This window comes from Furipterus horrens, unplaced genomic scaffold (genome assembly GCF_987537825.1).
Source record: "Furipterus horrens unplaced genomic scaffold, mFurHor1.1.pri manual_scaffold_5, whole genome shotgun sequence".
Classification (NCBI taxonomy): domain Eukaryota; kingdom Metazoa; phylum Chordata; class Mammalia; order Chiroptera; family Furipteridae; genus Furipterus; species Furipterus horrens.
This window is the reverse complement of record NW_028327175.1, coordinates 31,523,642-31,540,652: the sequence shown is the minus strand read 5'-3', so window position 1 is coordinate 31,540,652 and position 17,011 is coordinate 31,523,642. Positions and strand designations below refer to the sequence as shown.

The following is a 17,011-nucleotide window of genomic DNA, read 5'->3' as shown; positions in this document are numbered from 1 at the left end:
CAGTACAACCTTTTAGAGCAGCAGTTCTCAACCTGTGGGTTGCCACCCCTTTGGGGGTCAATCGACCCTTTTCAGGGGTTGCCTAAGACCCTCTGAAAACATGTATATAATTACATGTTGTTTTTGTGATTAATCACTATGCTTTAATTATGCTCAATTTGTAACAATGAAAATACATCCTGCATATCAGATACTTAGATTACGATTCATAACAGTAGCAAAATTACAGTTACGAAGTAGCAAAAAAAATAATTTTATGGTTGAGGGTCACCACAACATGAGGAACTGTATTAAAGGGTCACGGCATTAGGAGGGTTGAGAACCACTGCTTTAGAGTGTCATCTCAGATATAAAGTATCTTTCCCAGATTGGCAGCCGTAGTAATTATGGAAAAGCAGTAAGAGTTATCTAAGACTTATGCCACCTAAGTAGCATCTAGATAACAGAAGACAACATTTTGGGTTACCAAAATGTGTTTTAAAAAATAGTTGTGATAGCAATATTTTAAAAACCTATTTTATGTTCTACCTCAATAAACAGAGTACCCCTAAATGTGTTTTATATTTCCATGATGCCACATGGCTGTGATTGCTAGTGTCATTTTGGGGAGTTTTGACCCACATGGTTTATAACCTCCTAGGAAACCAAGGAAGACGGTAACACTGAGGTATTTACCTCTGCACATGCATGGGCCGAGGACAGCAGGGCCCAGGCTGCTCTGATTTGTGCAAGTGTCATCCCTATTCTCTAGAGTTTTTCTAATTTTTCTACACCTCAGGTGTAGAGTGGTGAGGGGTATCTCCATGCAAACTCGCCTCCCTATTGCATCCCATACTGTGCACTATCATAACTCATCACCCCAAATGCTACTTCAATATTCACTTCTACATCTTTGATCATCATCTCTAATGTTTGCCTCTTTCTTTGATCATTTTTCTATTTTTCCTCTTTTTCATGTCCTCTTAGTCTTTACCTAGCACTTTTTTATGTTTCTGGAATCCCTTGCCAGGAGAACCTGGGAAATACTTAACCTATGTAGTATCACTGTAAGTAAAAAGTTCTCTATTCTATTCACTTGAGGACACTTAGCAATTCAGAGACCTTGTATTCCCTACACTGGTATTTGAAAAGAGGCAGAACTTCCCTCCCCTAACTTCAGTTTTTTACTCCCAGGCACCAATGAAAAGGATACAATTGGTCTTTCTGGCTGGCAGTATCAGAAATGTAGTGTTGCCGTGTCACTAAAGACAGAAATTGGCTTTCAGTGTCAGGATATCATGCATACTGAGGCCTGGGGGGTGGGGAGGGGATGCTGTCACATATGCAGACTGACATGGACTACCTGTCTTTTCCAGGTGTCTGCTTTATTCAAAGATGGAACAATAGGAGGAAACATCAACATTGCAATTGTAGGTCTGATTCTTCTAGAAGAAGAACAGGTATTCTGTCATTGAAACCAGCAACTTTTCTCCCCAAAAAATAAATGTAAAATAATGCTTTGTTTTCCTTAACATGGATTCTTCACTTCTCTTTCCCTTGGGGGCAAAAAGTTTTAAATACTTTGTATCTAATGAAATGAGTTGCTTGTCAGTTTCTTTAATGATTATTTGACATTTTGTGTTTTGTTCAGAGGTAGTAAGGAATACTCATGCAATTGGCTTATGAGAAAAATAGGTGGGAAACACACTGGAAGACAAAATACGAAATGTGTCTTCAGCCACTGTGAGCTTTCAGGATGCCAAGTGGGACTGAGCCTTTTCTGCCTTTTGCTAGAAGACTGAATATGTCCAGTAGCATAGAAGTTAAATTGTACTGTGTGGCATTGCATTACAGTATTGCACTGCTTTGCCCTATTGTCTCCCAACTCCTAAGGTTGGTCCCACCAATCCTTACCACCTTTAGTCCCAGGATTTTATTTTCCTAGATATTCTGCAATGTTGAGCACATTTCTCTTATTGTATACAAAAACCCAAATCATGCTATATCTTAGTAGCATTTGGTAAAAGTGTTTCCTTTGCCCCCATTCCATAGTCCCTGTCTAAATGCCCAGACACACACTGCAGTTCAAAAAGAAGATGTATATGAACATTTAGTGGCATAAGTAATAGGGAGCATCTCAGCCATCGAAGACTCTCACTTTTATTTTGACTCAAGCTGATCTTTGACTGGTCATGGGAGACTGAGCCCGGGACCCGAGTCAGGCACCCTGCATACAGTTCAACCCTTGCTGCTATCTTGGCAGAACCTCCTGTGAGCCATAGCTTTCTTATTTATAAAAACAAAGGGTTTTTAGATGAAATCTAAGATTATAAGGTCTAAGATGGTTGCAGACTTTAATATTCCTGGGCTTTGCTTTTTTGCTGGGCAGGGTAGGGCTAGCTAGCTGGACAAGCCTATTTCTGGCCTGAATAGTCAAGAAGATACAACTTCATTGTCTGTTGTGTGAGTGTGTGTCTGGGAGGGCGGGTGCTGAGCCAGCAGGGTTTCTCAGGTGACAGGTTAATTATTCCTTGTATTAAGTCGTTTTCACCTTGGAATTCTTCCAAGCTGCAAAGAATAGGTGAGGTTATCTTGTGATCATACACCTGTGTTAACTTTAATTAATGAAGTTTTTCCTGGAAATCACCAGCTGAAGAATGGAAAGCATGTCCCAGTTTTGATGTACAACATCTAGCTCAGGTATATTTGACTTTCTGGAAAGGCAAAAACTTGTACAGAGAAAATGTATTGTGTAGTCGGGGGACAAAAATTCCAACACAACACTCTAGTCATGCAAGCCTGAAAACTAGTTCTCCTAAAATTGAGGTACTTAATCAGATTTTCTCTTCCCATCAGAGGAAAATATAACATTCCTATAAATAAGGTTCAAACACTTCATTGCAGCCTGCTCTGCTGGATGTTCCTTCCACCCTCAAATTCTCCATTTCCCAAGAGTTCATATGTTTTTCTGATATTTCACTGTTGCTTTATAAGAACTTGGTACATGTGAATTAGGTTGAATGTTTTCTACATAGTTTCCTTCTAGTTCCAGTCTATTTTCTAGAAATAAAGCTATCCAAATTGACCCGCCTCTTCTCATAAAAATGTTGCCTCTGTAGTGACTTAATTTAACACTACAATAATTAATACTGAAAGGGCTATAAGTTGTAAATCCCACTTGCTCAATTTGATAATGAAATAAACATTCAATGACTAGATGTTGCTTTTTGTATGTGTTTAGTCACATACAATGATCTTATTATATGATTTTGCAAATTGTTTTACAAAGATTTTAAATGCAAACATTTTATACACAGAAATAATCTTTCTTGGGTCACTGAAATTGTATTCAGGGTCAGCAAAATACATCCCAACTGCTTTAGCACACAACTAGAGAAATGAACATAAGTGTCCACACTGAATCTGTATTGTTTTATGTAAGACACTTTTTGTATTTTAATGCATAAAATGGATAAATTGACATGAGCCATTTGTAACCATCTATGTGTTTGCAATACAAGCTAATTAGAGTTTTCTGTGATGCTAATGCTGGTAACAATTGCATTATACCATGTTTTCTTTATGTTATTGTGGCGGTCTTGGTCTCTCTTGCATAGCCAGGGCTTGTGATTAGCCATCACGCGGACCACACTTTAAGTAGCTTCTGCCAGTGGCAGTCTGGACTGATGGGGAAAGATGGAACTCGCCATGACCACGCCATCTTACTAACTGGTCTGGACATATGTTCCTGGAAGAATGAGCCCTGTGATACTTTGGGTAAGATCATCTAACAGAGTTTTAAGGAACACTTATGTGCTATGTGCCTTCCGTGCTCATATACATTGAGTGTTTTTGCCCTCATTCCAAATCTATAAGTGGTAGGCGCTGCTGAGTACAATTGCAAAGCAGAAAATTTCATCCTTGTATGAACTTTGACCAAACATAAAAGTATGTATTTATTCATCAAAACTGATTACCTCACAAGGGAACATTCCTCACAAGTTCAAGAGTTCCTGTCTCTTCTAACTTAAGAAATGGTTTCTTTCATTTCTTCTTCCTGGGAGAATGGAGTCAGTAGAGTCAAGGGTTTCTCAGTATGTGGCAGAAATGGTACATTTATGAATTTTATAGAGATTATACAACTGTATCATATTCCTGATTTTTATAATTTCTTTGTTAATGTCTCAATTATAGCATTTTTTTTTTGCATGTTTATAGGGCTGAGTAGATTTTAGAGGCAGCACTTTGATATGTTTTCCAAATACTTATTATAAAGCATAGTGTGCTACTGACCAGGGCTCTCCTGGACAGTTTTTCCCTAACTCTCCATTTTTCCCCAGAATATGATGGAGGAAGATTTTTTATTATAAAAATATTTAGAGAGGGCTCAGTTTAATACAGGGTAACCTGACTGCTTGTACTTAGGAAGACCTGCTTACGAGATTGGCCCTTAGCAGGTCCCTGAGAACTTAGATTTCAAGAAGGTTCCCACCATCTTACCTGATAAGTGTGGCTTACTGGGCTGAAACTCTTTGTACAAAGAATGCAATTTACGTGGAACATCTGCTTTTCTCCTGGGAGTCTGGTTCCATGCCAGGCAGAGGGTGCGTGTATGATCAGCCACCAATAAAACCCCTGGGCCCTGAGTCTCTAATGAGCTTCCCTGGTAGACAACAGTCTACATATGTTGTCAATACATGTTGCTGGGGGAATTAAGCATGTCCTATGTGGCTTTACTAGAAGAGGGCTCTGAAAGTTCATGCCTGGCTCCCCCAAACTTCTTCCCATGTAGAGTACTTGTTCCCTTTACTAATTGTTCTCCCTATCCTTTTGCTATACTAATGTATACTCATGAATATAAAAAATTCTGAGTCTATGAGTCCTGCAGGTAAGTTCTTGAACCTGGGAGGGCCCTGGGACTTCCTGACACACCCATTCCCAACAGCACTTTTTTACTCTGTCTTTTGAGAACACAGCTGTTTATAGAAAAAAAAAAAAAAAAAAAAAAGAGCATAAATTTTGCATTGCAGTGAAACCCCTCTTCAGATTGTGTCCAAGTCATAACTTGTGACATGAACATTTCATAGAGCCCTGAATAGTTTCCATGCTGAGAGAAAAGATGCTCTACTCCCACATGGTTAACAACCCTGTGATTGTCCAAGAGTCTCAGCAGCACGGTGAAGACGAAAACCAAATTTTTCTAAAGGATGGAGGGTAAATAGGCCTATGTAATACACCGTGTTTCTTTATTTCATTACAAACTGCTGTATATTCTTTTGGCGTTTATGCCCATAGGGTTTGCACCTATAAGCGGAATGTGTAGTAAATACCGCAGCTGTACGATTAATGAAGATACAGGCCTTGGACTGGCCTTCACCATCGCCCATGAGTCTGGACACAAGTAAGTGCATGTCCATAGGTGGGTGGAGCCCAGGGTCCTTTCTGTCCTGGTTGGTTGCCACAGAGGTACTGATTCATTAGGTCAAGTCTGTAAGGGTAATTAACATATACCTAAAGAGAATTTCATTGACGAATAGTAAATATTATCACTCAAGCACTTCTTTTGTTTTTAGTTTAGCTCCTCACTCTGCGCATTCAATGCATGTATTTACACTTTCCTCACCCAGTTCTTCCCTTTCATGCCTGCTCACACATGCACATACAATTGTGGACACTTGTATCAGTCCTGCTCCTCTGTCCCATCATTCCATGGTCACCTCCTGTTGGGGGACTCCAGATGACTGAGGGTAGTAACAAGCCCTCCTATTGTTAACTTCCTAAAGTTTGTGCCCTAATATGCCTTTAGAATTTGTATTGCTATTTTTTTATTGGTGTACTGAGCAGAGTTTGGGGAGCACATTACTACGGGAGATTCGGCCTAGTAGAGCTGATTTGCTTCCCAGTGTTGCTGGTTTTGAAATGGGGCAGCATCAGGGTGAGCAATGAGCTGGCGGTTTAGCACAGACAGATGTTTGTGCTGGACTAGCAGCTGTCAGCAACAGGTGGCTTACCATTGGTGGTATCTTTTTATGTGAAAAGCTTCTATTTGTTCCTGTAGAATAAAAATTTTCTATCAATTACTTATAAAAACTTATTCTTAGATAAGGTTTCTTGGGCTAATAATGCTGTCAGCTGCCTTGCCTTGAAGCACATATTTTCTTTTTTTTCTTAATGGGCCCACTTGCTAACTTCCTACAATTGCCCTGATTAATATGAACACCAACAGTGATCAGGCAGGGATTTTCCTGCTATATGGCAGCTGTACTTGAAATTTCTCCTAGAAAATGCACAACCAGGAATTAAAATGTCTCAACCTTTTACTTAAACCCCAATTTTACTTGCAAGAGGCAGTGTTCGTGATTTGGTCTCCATCTCCTATGTATAAAGTGGACTGAGGTCATTCATGTCACCCCAACCAAAGCATATGTATGTGCATGTCTATGTGTGTATGTTCACATGTCTGTGCCTTTGTGTGTAATGGAACCAACCTCATGGAGGCCCTGCAGACTTGGGCTGTGTGTGAACTGATGACCTGAAAGTGAAACTGTATATCCTATTACTGTTCCCTCATCATTACAGGTAATGATTGACTTTTTCAGTGCCCAGAAAATTGCACCTACACTTCATAAAGCTTTCAGTTACATCATAATTGTATTTTTAATAGACTACTAGATTTAAAACTTCAAAAACTCTCATTATTTTAACGACATGGTGCTCTTGCTGTCCTCTGAACCATACCTGAATTTAATTAAACAATCAAGGTAAGAAATATTTAAGTCACTGAGGGCTGAGTAAATGGGCACTAGATAAGCAGTTGAGATACGGGCATTGGCAGTGCTAGCAGTTGCAGGTGGTGAAGTTAACTGAAGTTAAACTCCGTACATCCAAAACCGGGCTCTTGGTATTCAATATCAACAACTATCATTGTTTTATTTTCTCTTGAAATCAACCAGTAATATTTCCTTTTATCACTTGGGCTGGGTCTAGATGGAAAAATAATTTCTTCTAAACAAAAGATAACTATTTGCACTTTTAATTGAGGATATAGATGGGAACAAAAAAAGGACCTCTAGATTTGAATGAAGGGGAATACCACTCCTTATAGAATTAAGCTCCAGAAAATTATCAACTCCTTATGAGCACCTGATGTTTAGAGAACATTGTACAAGAGATGGAAGAAATGGGAGCTCTGAAGAATCAATTTGCCAATGAAATAGCTTCTGATCCTATCAAAATAAGAAGTATATATAAGAGATTTTCAAGTGAATTGCACATGCTAAATCCCAAAATGAGGGATAATAATCGTAGTAACAATAATGACAGAAATTTTAATATCTTCTCTTTATGGAACACTTTTTATAAATGTCAAGAGCAATTTCTCATGTATCTTAAATCATAGAAACCACTCAGAACAATCTCCCATTTTCCTTCACTGGCTTAGCTAGTAGACCAGACTGATTATTCAGCAAATGTGAATAAATGGAATGGGGGGAGTAAGCTGGGGAGTGAGCAAGCGAACAAATGAAGAGTATATCAGGTAAGAGGCTATGGCATAGGGGACTCAGTAATCAAACTATGAATTTTACTTGAATTGAAGACAGACACATTTATTCAGTTTGTTTATTTAATAACTATTATTCTTGAAGAAGAAGTATAGTTATTAAATAACTGTAGGTTTGATACATAGGTTAAAAATTATAATACAGTATGTTTTTATCTTATCTTGTCAATGAGCTCCAAGCAGAGTCAATTTTAGAGTTTGGTACTTAAGAAATAAAAGACAATTTTAGATTAATTAGGTCTTTATAAAACATCATATTCACAAGTGACTTCTACCTCTTCAGTTTGTTTGCATTCAGAGGACATTGTTTGGGGTGGAGAAGTGCTTCCCCATGCCTTCAGCCATAGGTTTTCTAACCTTTAACCCAAAAGAAGATTTCAATTAATGTCCAGCCAATTTTTTCTACTAAGTTTAGTTGTTTTCATCTCAAAAACATCTTGTGGTTTAATACTGGGGAATATGACCTAAAAATAGAAATTGTTAAGGACCAGCATTTAGATTTGTGTTGGAAAAGGGAGGAAGAAAGACTAGAACCAAAAATGAGGATGTATATTCTCCATTTATATGTGGGATTGAGTCAGGATTGTTCTTCAACTGGTGGGGCAGGGAGAATTTCCTGGTTATATTAAATCACATGACATGAAATATGAAGTTTGCTACATGCAAGTTTTGAAGAATTGGCATAGACACATCGAGGGCTAAATTACACATTTTGGTGAATATGTCATCAATTTGAAAATTGCCACTTGCAAGGGGAAGTCATGCCATTTAATGGGTAATGCCAAGGGACTTGTATACATTATGGTTCTTCCACAGCCTGTGGGTGACCAGGGTAAATTGCCTGGTCTTACCTAGTTTTCCATCTGCAAAACGAGTGGAGCCTGTGAGATCCTTAGCAGGTGTGCGTAGGCACAATTACAGTGGTATTATTTGAGCTGAATATCCCTATTATATACAGTATGCTAAAATATTTAATTTGCATTATCATTGCAGACCCTTAAGACCAGATTAAAACACATTTACTGTGTTTTAAGGTGTGCATGATCTATCATTTTGTTTCATGTCTTTTCCAGAATTCTGGCAGCAAAACATTGTGTAGGATTCTATAAAAGGACTAGTGATCCATGCCCTCCCAATGTCTAACAGAAAGAAAAAATAAACTTGGCACAAAAGGGAACAAGAGTGAGGGCTGTAAGTATTGCAGAAGACACAGTCAGAGAAGGTCAGGGAAGTATTCTTGAAAGAAGCAGAATTGGCTTGCTAATACCACTCACCTCAAGCTGATAATGTTAGTTGCCTTTTGAGCATTTAATGGTGATATGTACACTCCACCAGTTTGTGGCTGTGCTCTGTCATTAACCTAGGCCCCTCCAACTTGGTCAGGGAGGCACTGAGTAATCTGAAGTATTTTTAAAATACCAGGGTAACCCTGCACCATAGAGATCATTGGTCTGGTGATTGTCATAATGCTCTCCAAGGAACTCCAGCAATTAGAGGGTCACTTCTTACCAATTTATTTATTGTCTTTCCTGATAAAATTATTTTGTTTGTTTCTGTGTCCAAAAAGTATTTGAAACCAATTGACCTTTGACCAAACCCACACACTTATATATATATACAAACAGCATCTAGGTGTTAAGTGATGATTTGATCAAGACCAATTTGAATAAAAGAAGTGCTAGAAGTTTTATAATTAATGAGGAAAGTTTTGTTATCCCATTTTATAAGTGATGAAACTGAGACTCAGAGACTTAAATAATTCATCCAAAGTCAAGCCATTTATGAAATGGTTTTTCTGAAAAACCTGCATCAGAGCTCTAGACAACTGGGTCCTACCATTGGTTACTGTAATCAGGCCAAGGGTCTGATTTTTTATCCATATTACGTTGACCCATGGTTTCCTTAGAGAGTTTCTCATTTCTTAACCCCTGCTATCTAAACAGCCTGAAATAATTGACACATAAACATACATGGCTGTTCATCTGGGTATGTCATTAATAATGAAGAAATACTTGTTGATATAATTAAACCAGTCAAGTACTATAGAGCTCATTAAAAGCATCTTAAATTGAACATATTTCTTCAGTCCAATTTATTCTGAAGTTATGTTTATATTTGAATTTTTGAGTTGGTATTATAGCTGGAAGGTTGTTTTTATTTATTCAACAAACTAGAATGGAGAACCTGCTGTGGGCTAGGGAGTCCACTGAATCAGCAGTTTGAGCACAGATAACAAATTTGTTAGATAGTAGGTAAGAAAGAAAAAAAAGTATATATATTGCATTAACATATGGGTTGATAGTCACTTTGAAAAGAGTGCTATGGTTCATGGAAGCAAGAAAATATTATCTAGCACATATAACTTGAATATTAATTATACTTCTGGATTGCCAAATACCAACCTTATCTTCAGAATGTGTTCTATTCATTCTTCCATGACTATATTAATGTTAATATCAAATGTGATCATTGTGGCACTTTCATGCGAATGTGCAGGCATCCATTACTGTACAATTTATAGGTCTTGTACTTCTTGAAACACAATGCTTGAAATTGTGATACTGAGATTTGGGTGGATATCAGAATCACCTTACTGCGTTAGAGTACAACCAGATGCCAGACAGAGCCTAACCCCCAACCTACTAAATCAGAAACCTACCAGGGTGGGCTTTGCATAGCCACATTTTACAGTGCATTTCTCAGATATTCGAATGCACAGCAAAGTTTGAAATTAATGCTAGAAAGAATAATTGAAAATACCTTAGATGAAAAGTTTAACACCATGTTCCTAGGCCTGGTTTGTTGTGACTTTCAATTTCTTAGAAGTGCAGGCAAAGGTGGTAACAAATTTATGTAGGGCTCTTGATGGCCCATAACGTGTCTTCTCCATATCAGGCCAAGGGCCAGTAGGTTGGTGTTTCATTTTGGCCGCTTTCTCCCCAAGGCAGCCACCCATATGTGATTACAGTCTGAATCTTTTTCATAGTCATAACACATTTTCTCTGCCATATGGTTTCTCTGGCCTTGATGGATTGTTTGTAATAAAACTTCAGAGAATGGGTGGAGGCTGAAATGACTACATGTACATCATCCTTGGTATTGAGTAGGAATTTTGCAGCAATTGGACAATGTTTGCATACCAGAATTTCTTGGCTACACCCTTCAATCATGCTTGGCTTACTCTATTGCATGAGTCCCACTTGGACCCTGACATTAGAGTGTCAGGTTCTATTCCTGACTCTGAGACCCTGGACACCCTCTCTCAGGTCCTCAGTCTTGCTGTCTTTATATTATACCTACCTTATAGGCTTGTAGTGTAGTTTTAATTTAAAAACCTAGGTAGTATGCTTAATATTCTGTCTGTAAAATGGTTAGTGCTTATAAATATCAGTTGTTATTTTTACTGGTATTATTTTACAGCTCTAAGCAAGATAGTAAAGTAGGAAAATGTGTCTTTAGCCTTGGTAGCAAGTACAGATTCTCCGGTTTCCTTTTGGAGGCCACTCACCCTGTATTGGTGTCTTCCGTCCCTGTCCATGTCTCTCCCTGCACTAATCCTGGGGTCCTTGGATGCAGAATGTCTCCAAACCCAAGTAACCACTCTTTCCATCTTTTTTCTTTCCCTTGCCTTTCTCTTTTCCTCTGTGGATCCATATTACCATTGGATGGGTATCAAACATTAACGACCACAATGGGCTGACTCTCCAAAAATATTTACCCTAACAAGAAGTCTTCAGGGCCATATAAAGTGCCCACCAACGCCCCATGCTTTCTTCCCAAGGGAGTAAGTTGTGCTCCTCTGGGGCAAGTGAAGATGGCAAAATCTTTAGAAAGTTAAGAATCACTTAGTGGGAGGAGATAGCAACATAGTCAATGTGATTCTCCCGAGAGCACAGCTACACAGGAGACAGTAAGGGGATGCTGGTTGACATTGTGAGACTTGAACACCTGCAAAGAAACATATTAAGAGTTTCCACAGCCACTATAGCTTGAGATGTTCCCATTTACTGAGCTATAATCGAAGCCCCAAAGTCGTATTTTTTTTAAATCAAGAGTAACAGGTTCACCTTCAAACAAGGCCCACAGATAAATGTAATCATAGCAACCCATTGAGGTTCCATGGAGCCACTTCCTCAAAAGGGCTGTAGGGAATAGTCTGGTCAAGTACTGTCCATCTGTCACAGCCTCTGGCAGTGCAGACCTAGACTGACATGGAGCAGTACCGGGTGAGTGCAGAGACAAAATGTCAGCACCGCCAAGAGTTATAGCAGCTGGCTAGTAGTCCTCAAATTGTGTTAGATATCAAATACACCTGGGAAGTCTGTCATCTATATTTCTGACAAACACCAGAAATTCTGACAATCCCTGCTGAGCAGAAGAAATTATAGTGGGAATGAAGCAATATAGCACAGTTATAGCTCTAGCAAGATCAAGTGAACCACCCTCCCTGTGCCATTTGAAATGCTTTTTTATAATGAAAGCATCTGCCCTTAGCAGACATCCGTACAGTGCTATGTATTGATATATGTGTGTACTTTCAAATAACTCAGTGAATGGTAGTTCTCCAGGAAAGGTATATGATATGTGACTAGTATCCACAATTTGACTATTAGTAGTATAATATCTGCATGACCACACAGAATTAGAAGAGCCTCCAGCATTAACATGCATTTGTTAGAGTGTATTAGACAATTTAAATTCTTCTTTGTTTTGAAAGAACCATTTATTTCTCTTGTAGCTTTGGCATGGTCCATGATGGAGAAGGGAACATGTGCAAAAAGTCTGAGGGCAACATAATGTCCCCTACATTAGCCGGACGCAATGGGGTCTTCTCTTGGTCACCGTGCAGCCGCCAGTACCTGCACAAATTTTTAAGGTATGAACTTTTGGAGCTGGTTGTGTATCTCTTGGTGCTTTTGATGTTTCAGTGCTCGGTCAGCCTGATCCTATCCAAGCAGCCCCAGGCTTGGATGTGACTTCCCAGGATGGTTCCCATTTGAAGGCATCTTAAGACATTCATTTGACTAAGGAGTTTGCCAAACATTTCCTTAGAGCATGGAGGCTTGTAGGCTTAATCCAACATCATTTCACCTTTAATCTCAAAGGAAGTTCATATGGTACTTACCAAGCCAAAATTTTGTGCCTGCATTTAGTTTTTCTTAATCCCCCTGTCCATAACTAGCCATTTCAGTTCATGAATAGGAAGATGTAGCATGTATACATCTGTACACACAATGATAAAGCATATTTAATTTTTTGTTTATTTTTAACAAAATGTATTTCTTAATAGGAAAAAACTTGAATATATAAACCTTAACCTGGCTATAAAATACTATAATTTTAGAAACTATTTTTAGGAAACTTGATTATAGTACTAATTTATTTAGGGTATAGAACATTGGGAAAGTAGGATTTGACCCCCTGAAAAATAGTTAGTATATTTTAAAATTTTAGAGAAAGAAGAGACTTTAACAAACATTCCTAGACCTACTAGTAAGGTAGATTATTGCCCAAATCTCAATGGCTTTGAGTTTATAGTTTTGCTTAGGCTTTAAACCATAACTATTTCTGACTTGCACCACATGCCAGCACAAATTGCTGATATTTTTGCTCTATGCAGCCATATAGAGACCCCAGGTCCTTCTACCCTATGGCTCTTTCCTCTTCTAGTAACTTGTCATCCACTGCCTCCAGCAGGTGGCTGGGGAAAGAGGGCACTGGAAGGGGTACGATAAAGGGGCTATATGTTTGGAAGTGAGAACTCAGCTTATGGCCTTCCACAGTGAAGTGAGACTAAGAGATGTCTAACTTTTTGCTCTGTCAGAAAAGTACAAGAGGTTTGGTATAGAGAGGGACATGTGCTTCATCATCAACCATCAGATCACGTTACAGGTGAATTTACTGAGACCTGCTGGGACCAGCTAGCTGGTGGCAGAATTGAGAATAGAACCCAGGTATCTGCACCCTAGACCTGACTTTTCTCCTCTGATCCCAAGAACCATAGATGCAAAGAGCCGAGGGAAAGCAATTCTGTTGAAATTAAAGCATTTATTTATTTATTTTTCTATATATGTAGTTCTTAACAAAATTGCTTGGCTCAAATTTTATAAAGATGAAGGAGATTTTTATTTGTTTAGAAAGTAGCTCTTAACTCTTTGAAGATTACTTATTTTGATAATCAACATAGAAAACTGAATACACAGGCATACGAATTTAGGTGCTGAATCCACTTAAACTGTTCAATATCCCTTTTCCTCCCTTCTGAACACATTCTTCTGGGGCCAGATGATGGTTCCTGGAACAGACTGCGGTTTGATATCTTTGTTCCTTGTGGAAGACACACCTGAAATGGGAACATTATGGCCCCAGGAAGGAGAACTGCTCTTATCCAGGATGAAAGACTTATTTATTCATTAGAAATGTATTTTAGCAGACACAAAAGAATTGTGTTTGTTTGCTAACAACTCACTAATTTACAATAATCTACTGATTCTAGCAGTTCTCAATGAAACACATTCACATTTCTGATATTTGTCAAAGTATGAGAATTAGCACTTTCATTTTAGTTGGATATTCTTAGAAAAAGCTAACAGAAGAAACCACTTTACCTTAAGAAATTGAAATGGATTATCACAAAAAAAGTAGAATTCAAAGTCAAGTGAAGAAAAAATTTAAATGAAATTTTAAAAATGTAAATTAAAAAAATACACAATTATATAGATTCTAAAGGAAAATCTTTTGAAGCTTGAACTTGGCCTAGGATGTTTCTAGAAACCAAATCAACAAAAAGGAGAAATAAAATGTTCATATTAACAAAAAATAAGGCAAATACCAATATTTCACAAAAGCAAAGCTCTTACCAGCACAGAATTTTAAAAAGAAATAGAACTGCATATGTTTATATATGCATATAAACATAACTACAGATTTATATATGTGCATGCATTTATAAAAATGTTTTTATACACTTTTCATCCTGGGCCAGTCTACACAGGCACCAGGAACACTTTTACTGGTTTTGCCACAGCTTGGTGCCAGCAATTGAACAGACAGCACAGCATGGAGAGGCAGCTGCAGGGCTCATGGCCTACACCGGCTCAACCAGAGTTGATGACAAAAAAAGAAAAAAAGAAAAGAAGGGAAAAAAAAAAAAAAAAACAAATGGGCAACACCCAAGAAGTGCAAACTTAGCAGCCAGGTAGCTGCCTTCCAAGTCTTTGTAATTTATATGCTCTTGTGGCCAAAACTAAGAAGTAGTTACTTCATTCTAAAAATTAAGTACAAAAGTATGCCATTCCTGTTATCTCCTGTAGATACCATTCAGGGTTCCCTGTCCTATCTGGCTATTTTCACTGAGGTCCTTACTTTGGGTTTCAGGTTTTTCTTTCTCTTTTTCTCTCTTTTTTTATTTTTTTAGTAGATCTCCTCTTCTTTCTTTCTTTTCTTTTTTCTTTTTTTCTGTTGCACAAGTTACATTGTCTTGTTTCTAGAACACCGCCTGGGCAGGGTCAGTTTTACTCTCATTTGTTGTCCATCATCTTATGGACTGCTACCCCAGGCCCACCTGTACCAGTGAGTCCATGCTGGCTTACCTTGATTGATGCCTCTTTCTTCAGTTCTCCTCGTAACACATTTTCCAAGCCTGCATCCTGCCCACCAGCCTGCAGGGACTCCAACCTTTGGCTTGTGGTCCGTTCCTCATAATCGTACTCTGAGACCTCAGGCAAAATACTGACTGATAACAGCTTTTCATATTTTATGCTACCCAGGAAGAGTGAAAACTTTGTGGACAGTATCTGTATCCTAGTAATATAAGCCTATACACTGGGACTATACACTTGATATTTTTTCTATATCTGTTATCAAAAAAGGCGATATTAATATTATTCTACAACTGACATGACATGTAGGGTCCTTTTAACAGTTGGTTGTTCCCTGTACTCGTGAAGTCAAATTGGAGATCGTTAGCGTTTTTTAGCTGTTTCTTGCAGCTGTTCAGTGTGTATGTGTGTGTGTGTGTGTGTGTGTGTGTGTATGAGGAATTCTGCATTCTGTAATAAAGAACATTTACGCTGAGTAAGGCTCACAGTGTTCTTATTTGTATTAACAAAAATTTGGAATTTTTTTATATCTCTAATCTTTTCTATAATTTCTAGATTCTTAAAAAAATTATATTGCTTTTACATCTTCACAGCTATGATGAAGGTATATAAACATTTTCAATTTTTTAAAAAGTTGTTTTACTATTTTTTAATTTTATTTATTTTTTAAAGTATATTTTATTATGTTGTTACAGTTTTCCCAATTATTTTCCCTTTGCTCCCTTCTGCCCAGTATCCCGCTCCCCTCCAGCAATCCCAACCCCCTTAGTTCATGTCCATGGGTCACGCATATAAGTTCTTTGGCTTCACCCTTTCCTATAATATTCTTAACTTCCCCCTGTCTATTTTGTACCAACCAATTATGCTTCTTAATCCCTGAACCATTTTCCCATTTCTCCACCTTCCTCCTCCCAGCTGATAATCCTCCAAGTGATCCCCGTACCTATGATTCTGTTCCTATTCTGGTTTGCTTAGTTGGATTTTTGTTCTTTTTAGATTCAGTTGTTGGTAGTTGTAAGTTTGTTGTCATTTTAATGTTCATAGTTTTTATCTTCTTTATCTTAAATAAGTCCTATTAACATTTCATATAATAATGGCTTGTGATGATGAACTCCTTTAGCTTTACCTTGTCTGGAAAGCACTTCATCTGCCCTTCCATTCTAAGTGATAGCTTTGCAGAATAGAGTAATCTCAGTTGTAGGTCCTTGCTTTTCATTACATTGAATACTTCTGCCAGTCCCTTCTTGCCTGCCTAGTTTCTTTTGAGAAACCAGCTGATGGTCTTATAGGTACCCCTTTGTAGGTAACTCTCTTCTTTTCTCTTGTTGCTTTTAAGATTCTCTCTTTATCGTTAACCTTTGGCATTTTAATTATGATGTGTCTAGTGTGGTCCTCTTTGGGCCTAGCTTCTTTGGTGCTCTCTGTGCTTCCTTCACCAAATTTGGGAAGTTTTCCTTTATTATTTTTTCACATAAGCTTTCCATTTCTTGCCCTTCCTCTTCTCCTTCTGGCACCCCTATGATTCAGATGCTGGCACCATTTAAAGTTGACCCAGAGGTTCCTAAGCCTCTTCTCATTTTTTTTAATTCTTGTTTCTTCATTCTGTACTGGTTGACTGTTTTTTTCTTCCTTATGTTCCAAATCATTTATTTGAACCCCAGTATCCTTCCTTTCACCATTGGTTTTGTGTGGATTTTCCTTTGTTTCATTTAGCATAGCCTTTACTCCTTCCTTTATGCATTTGCTGTACTTAAGTATATCTGTCAAGTCTGTATCTTTATCACCAGTGTTTTGAACTCTATGTTTGTTAGGTTGGTTCCCTCCTCGTCGCTTAGTTCTCCCACTGGAACCTTGATCCGTTCCCTCTTTT

The 17,011-nt window shown here is 38.1% G+C and overlaps 1 protein-coding gene across 1 annotated transcript in view; it reads left to right on the top strand.

Annotated features, from left to right (window-relative positions):
• ADAMTS16 (ADAM metallopeptidase with thrombospondin type 1 motif 16) overlaps positions 1–17,011 on the top strand; it is a 131,310-nt gene that overhangs the window by 47,960 nt on the left and 66,339 nt on the right. Inside the window, exons 6-9 of the mRNA XM_090278921.1 lie at positions 1,356–1,439; positions 3,597–3,756; positions 5,275–5,380; positions 12,279–12,416. Coding sequence (XP_090135047.1) covers positions 1,356–1,439; positions 3,597–3,756; positions 5,275–5,380; positions 12,279–12,416 — 488 coding nt within the window. The remainder of the gene's footprint in view (positions 1–1,355; positions 1,440–3,596; positions 3,757–5,274; positions 5,381–12,278; positions 12,417–17,011) is intronic.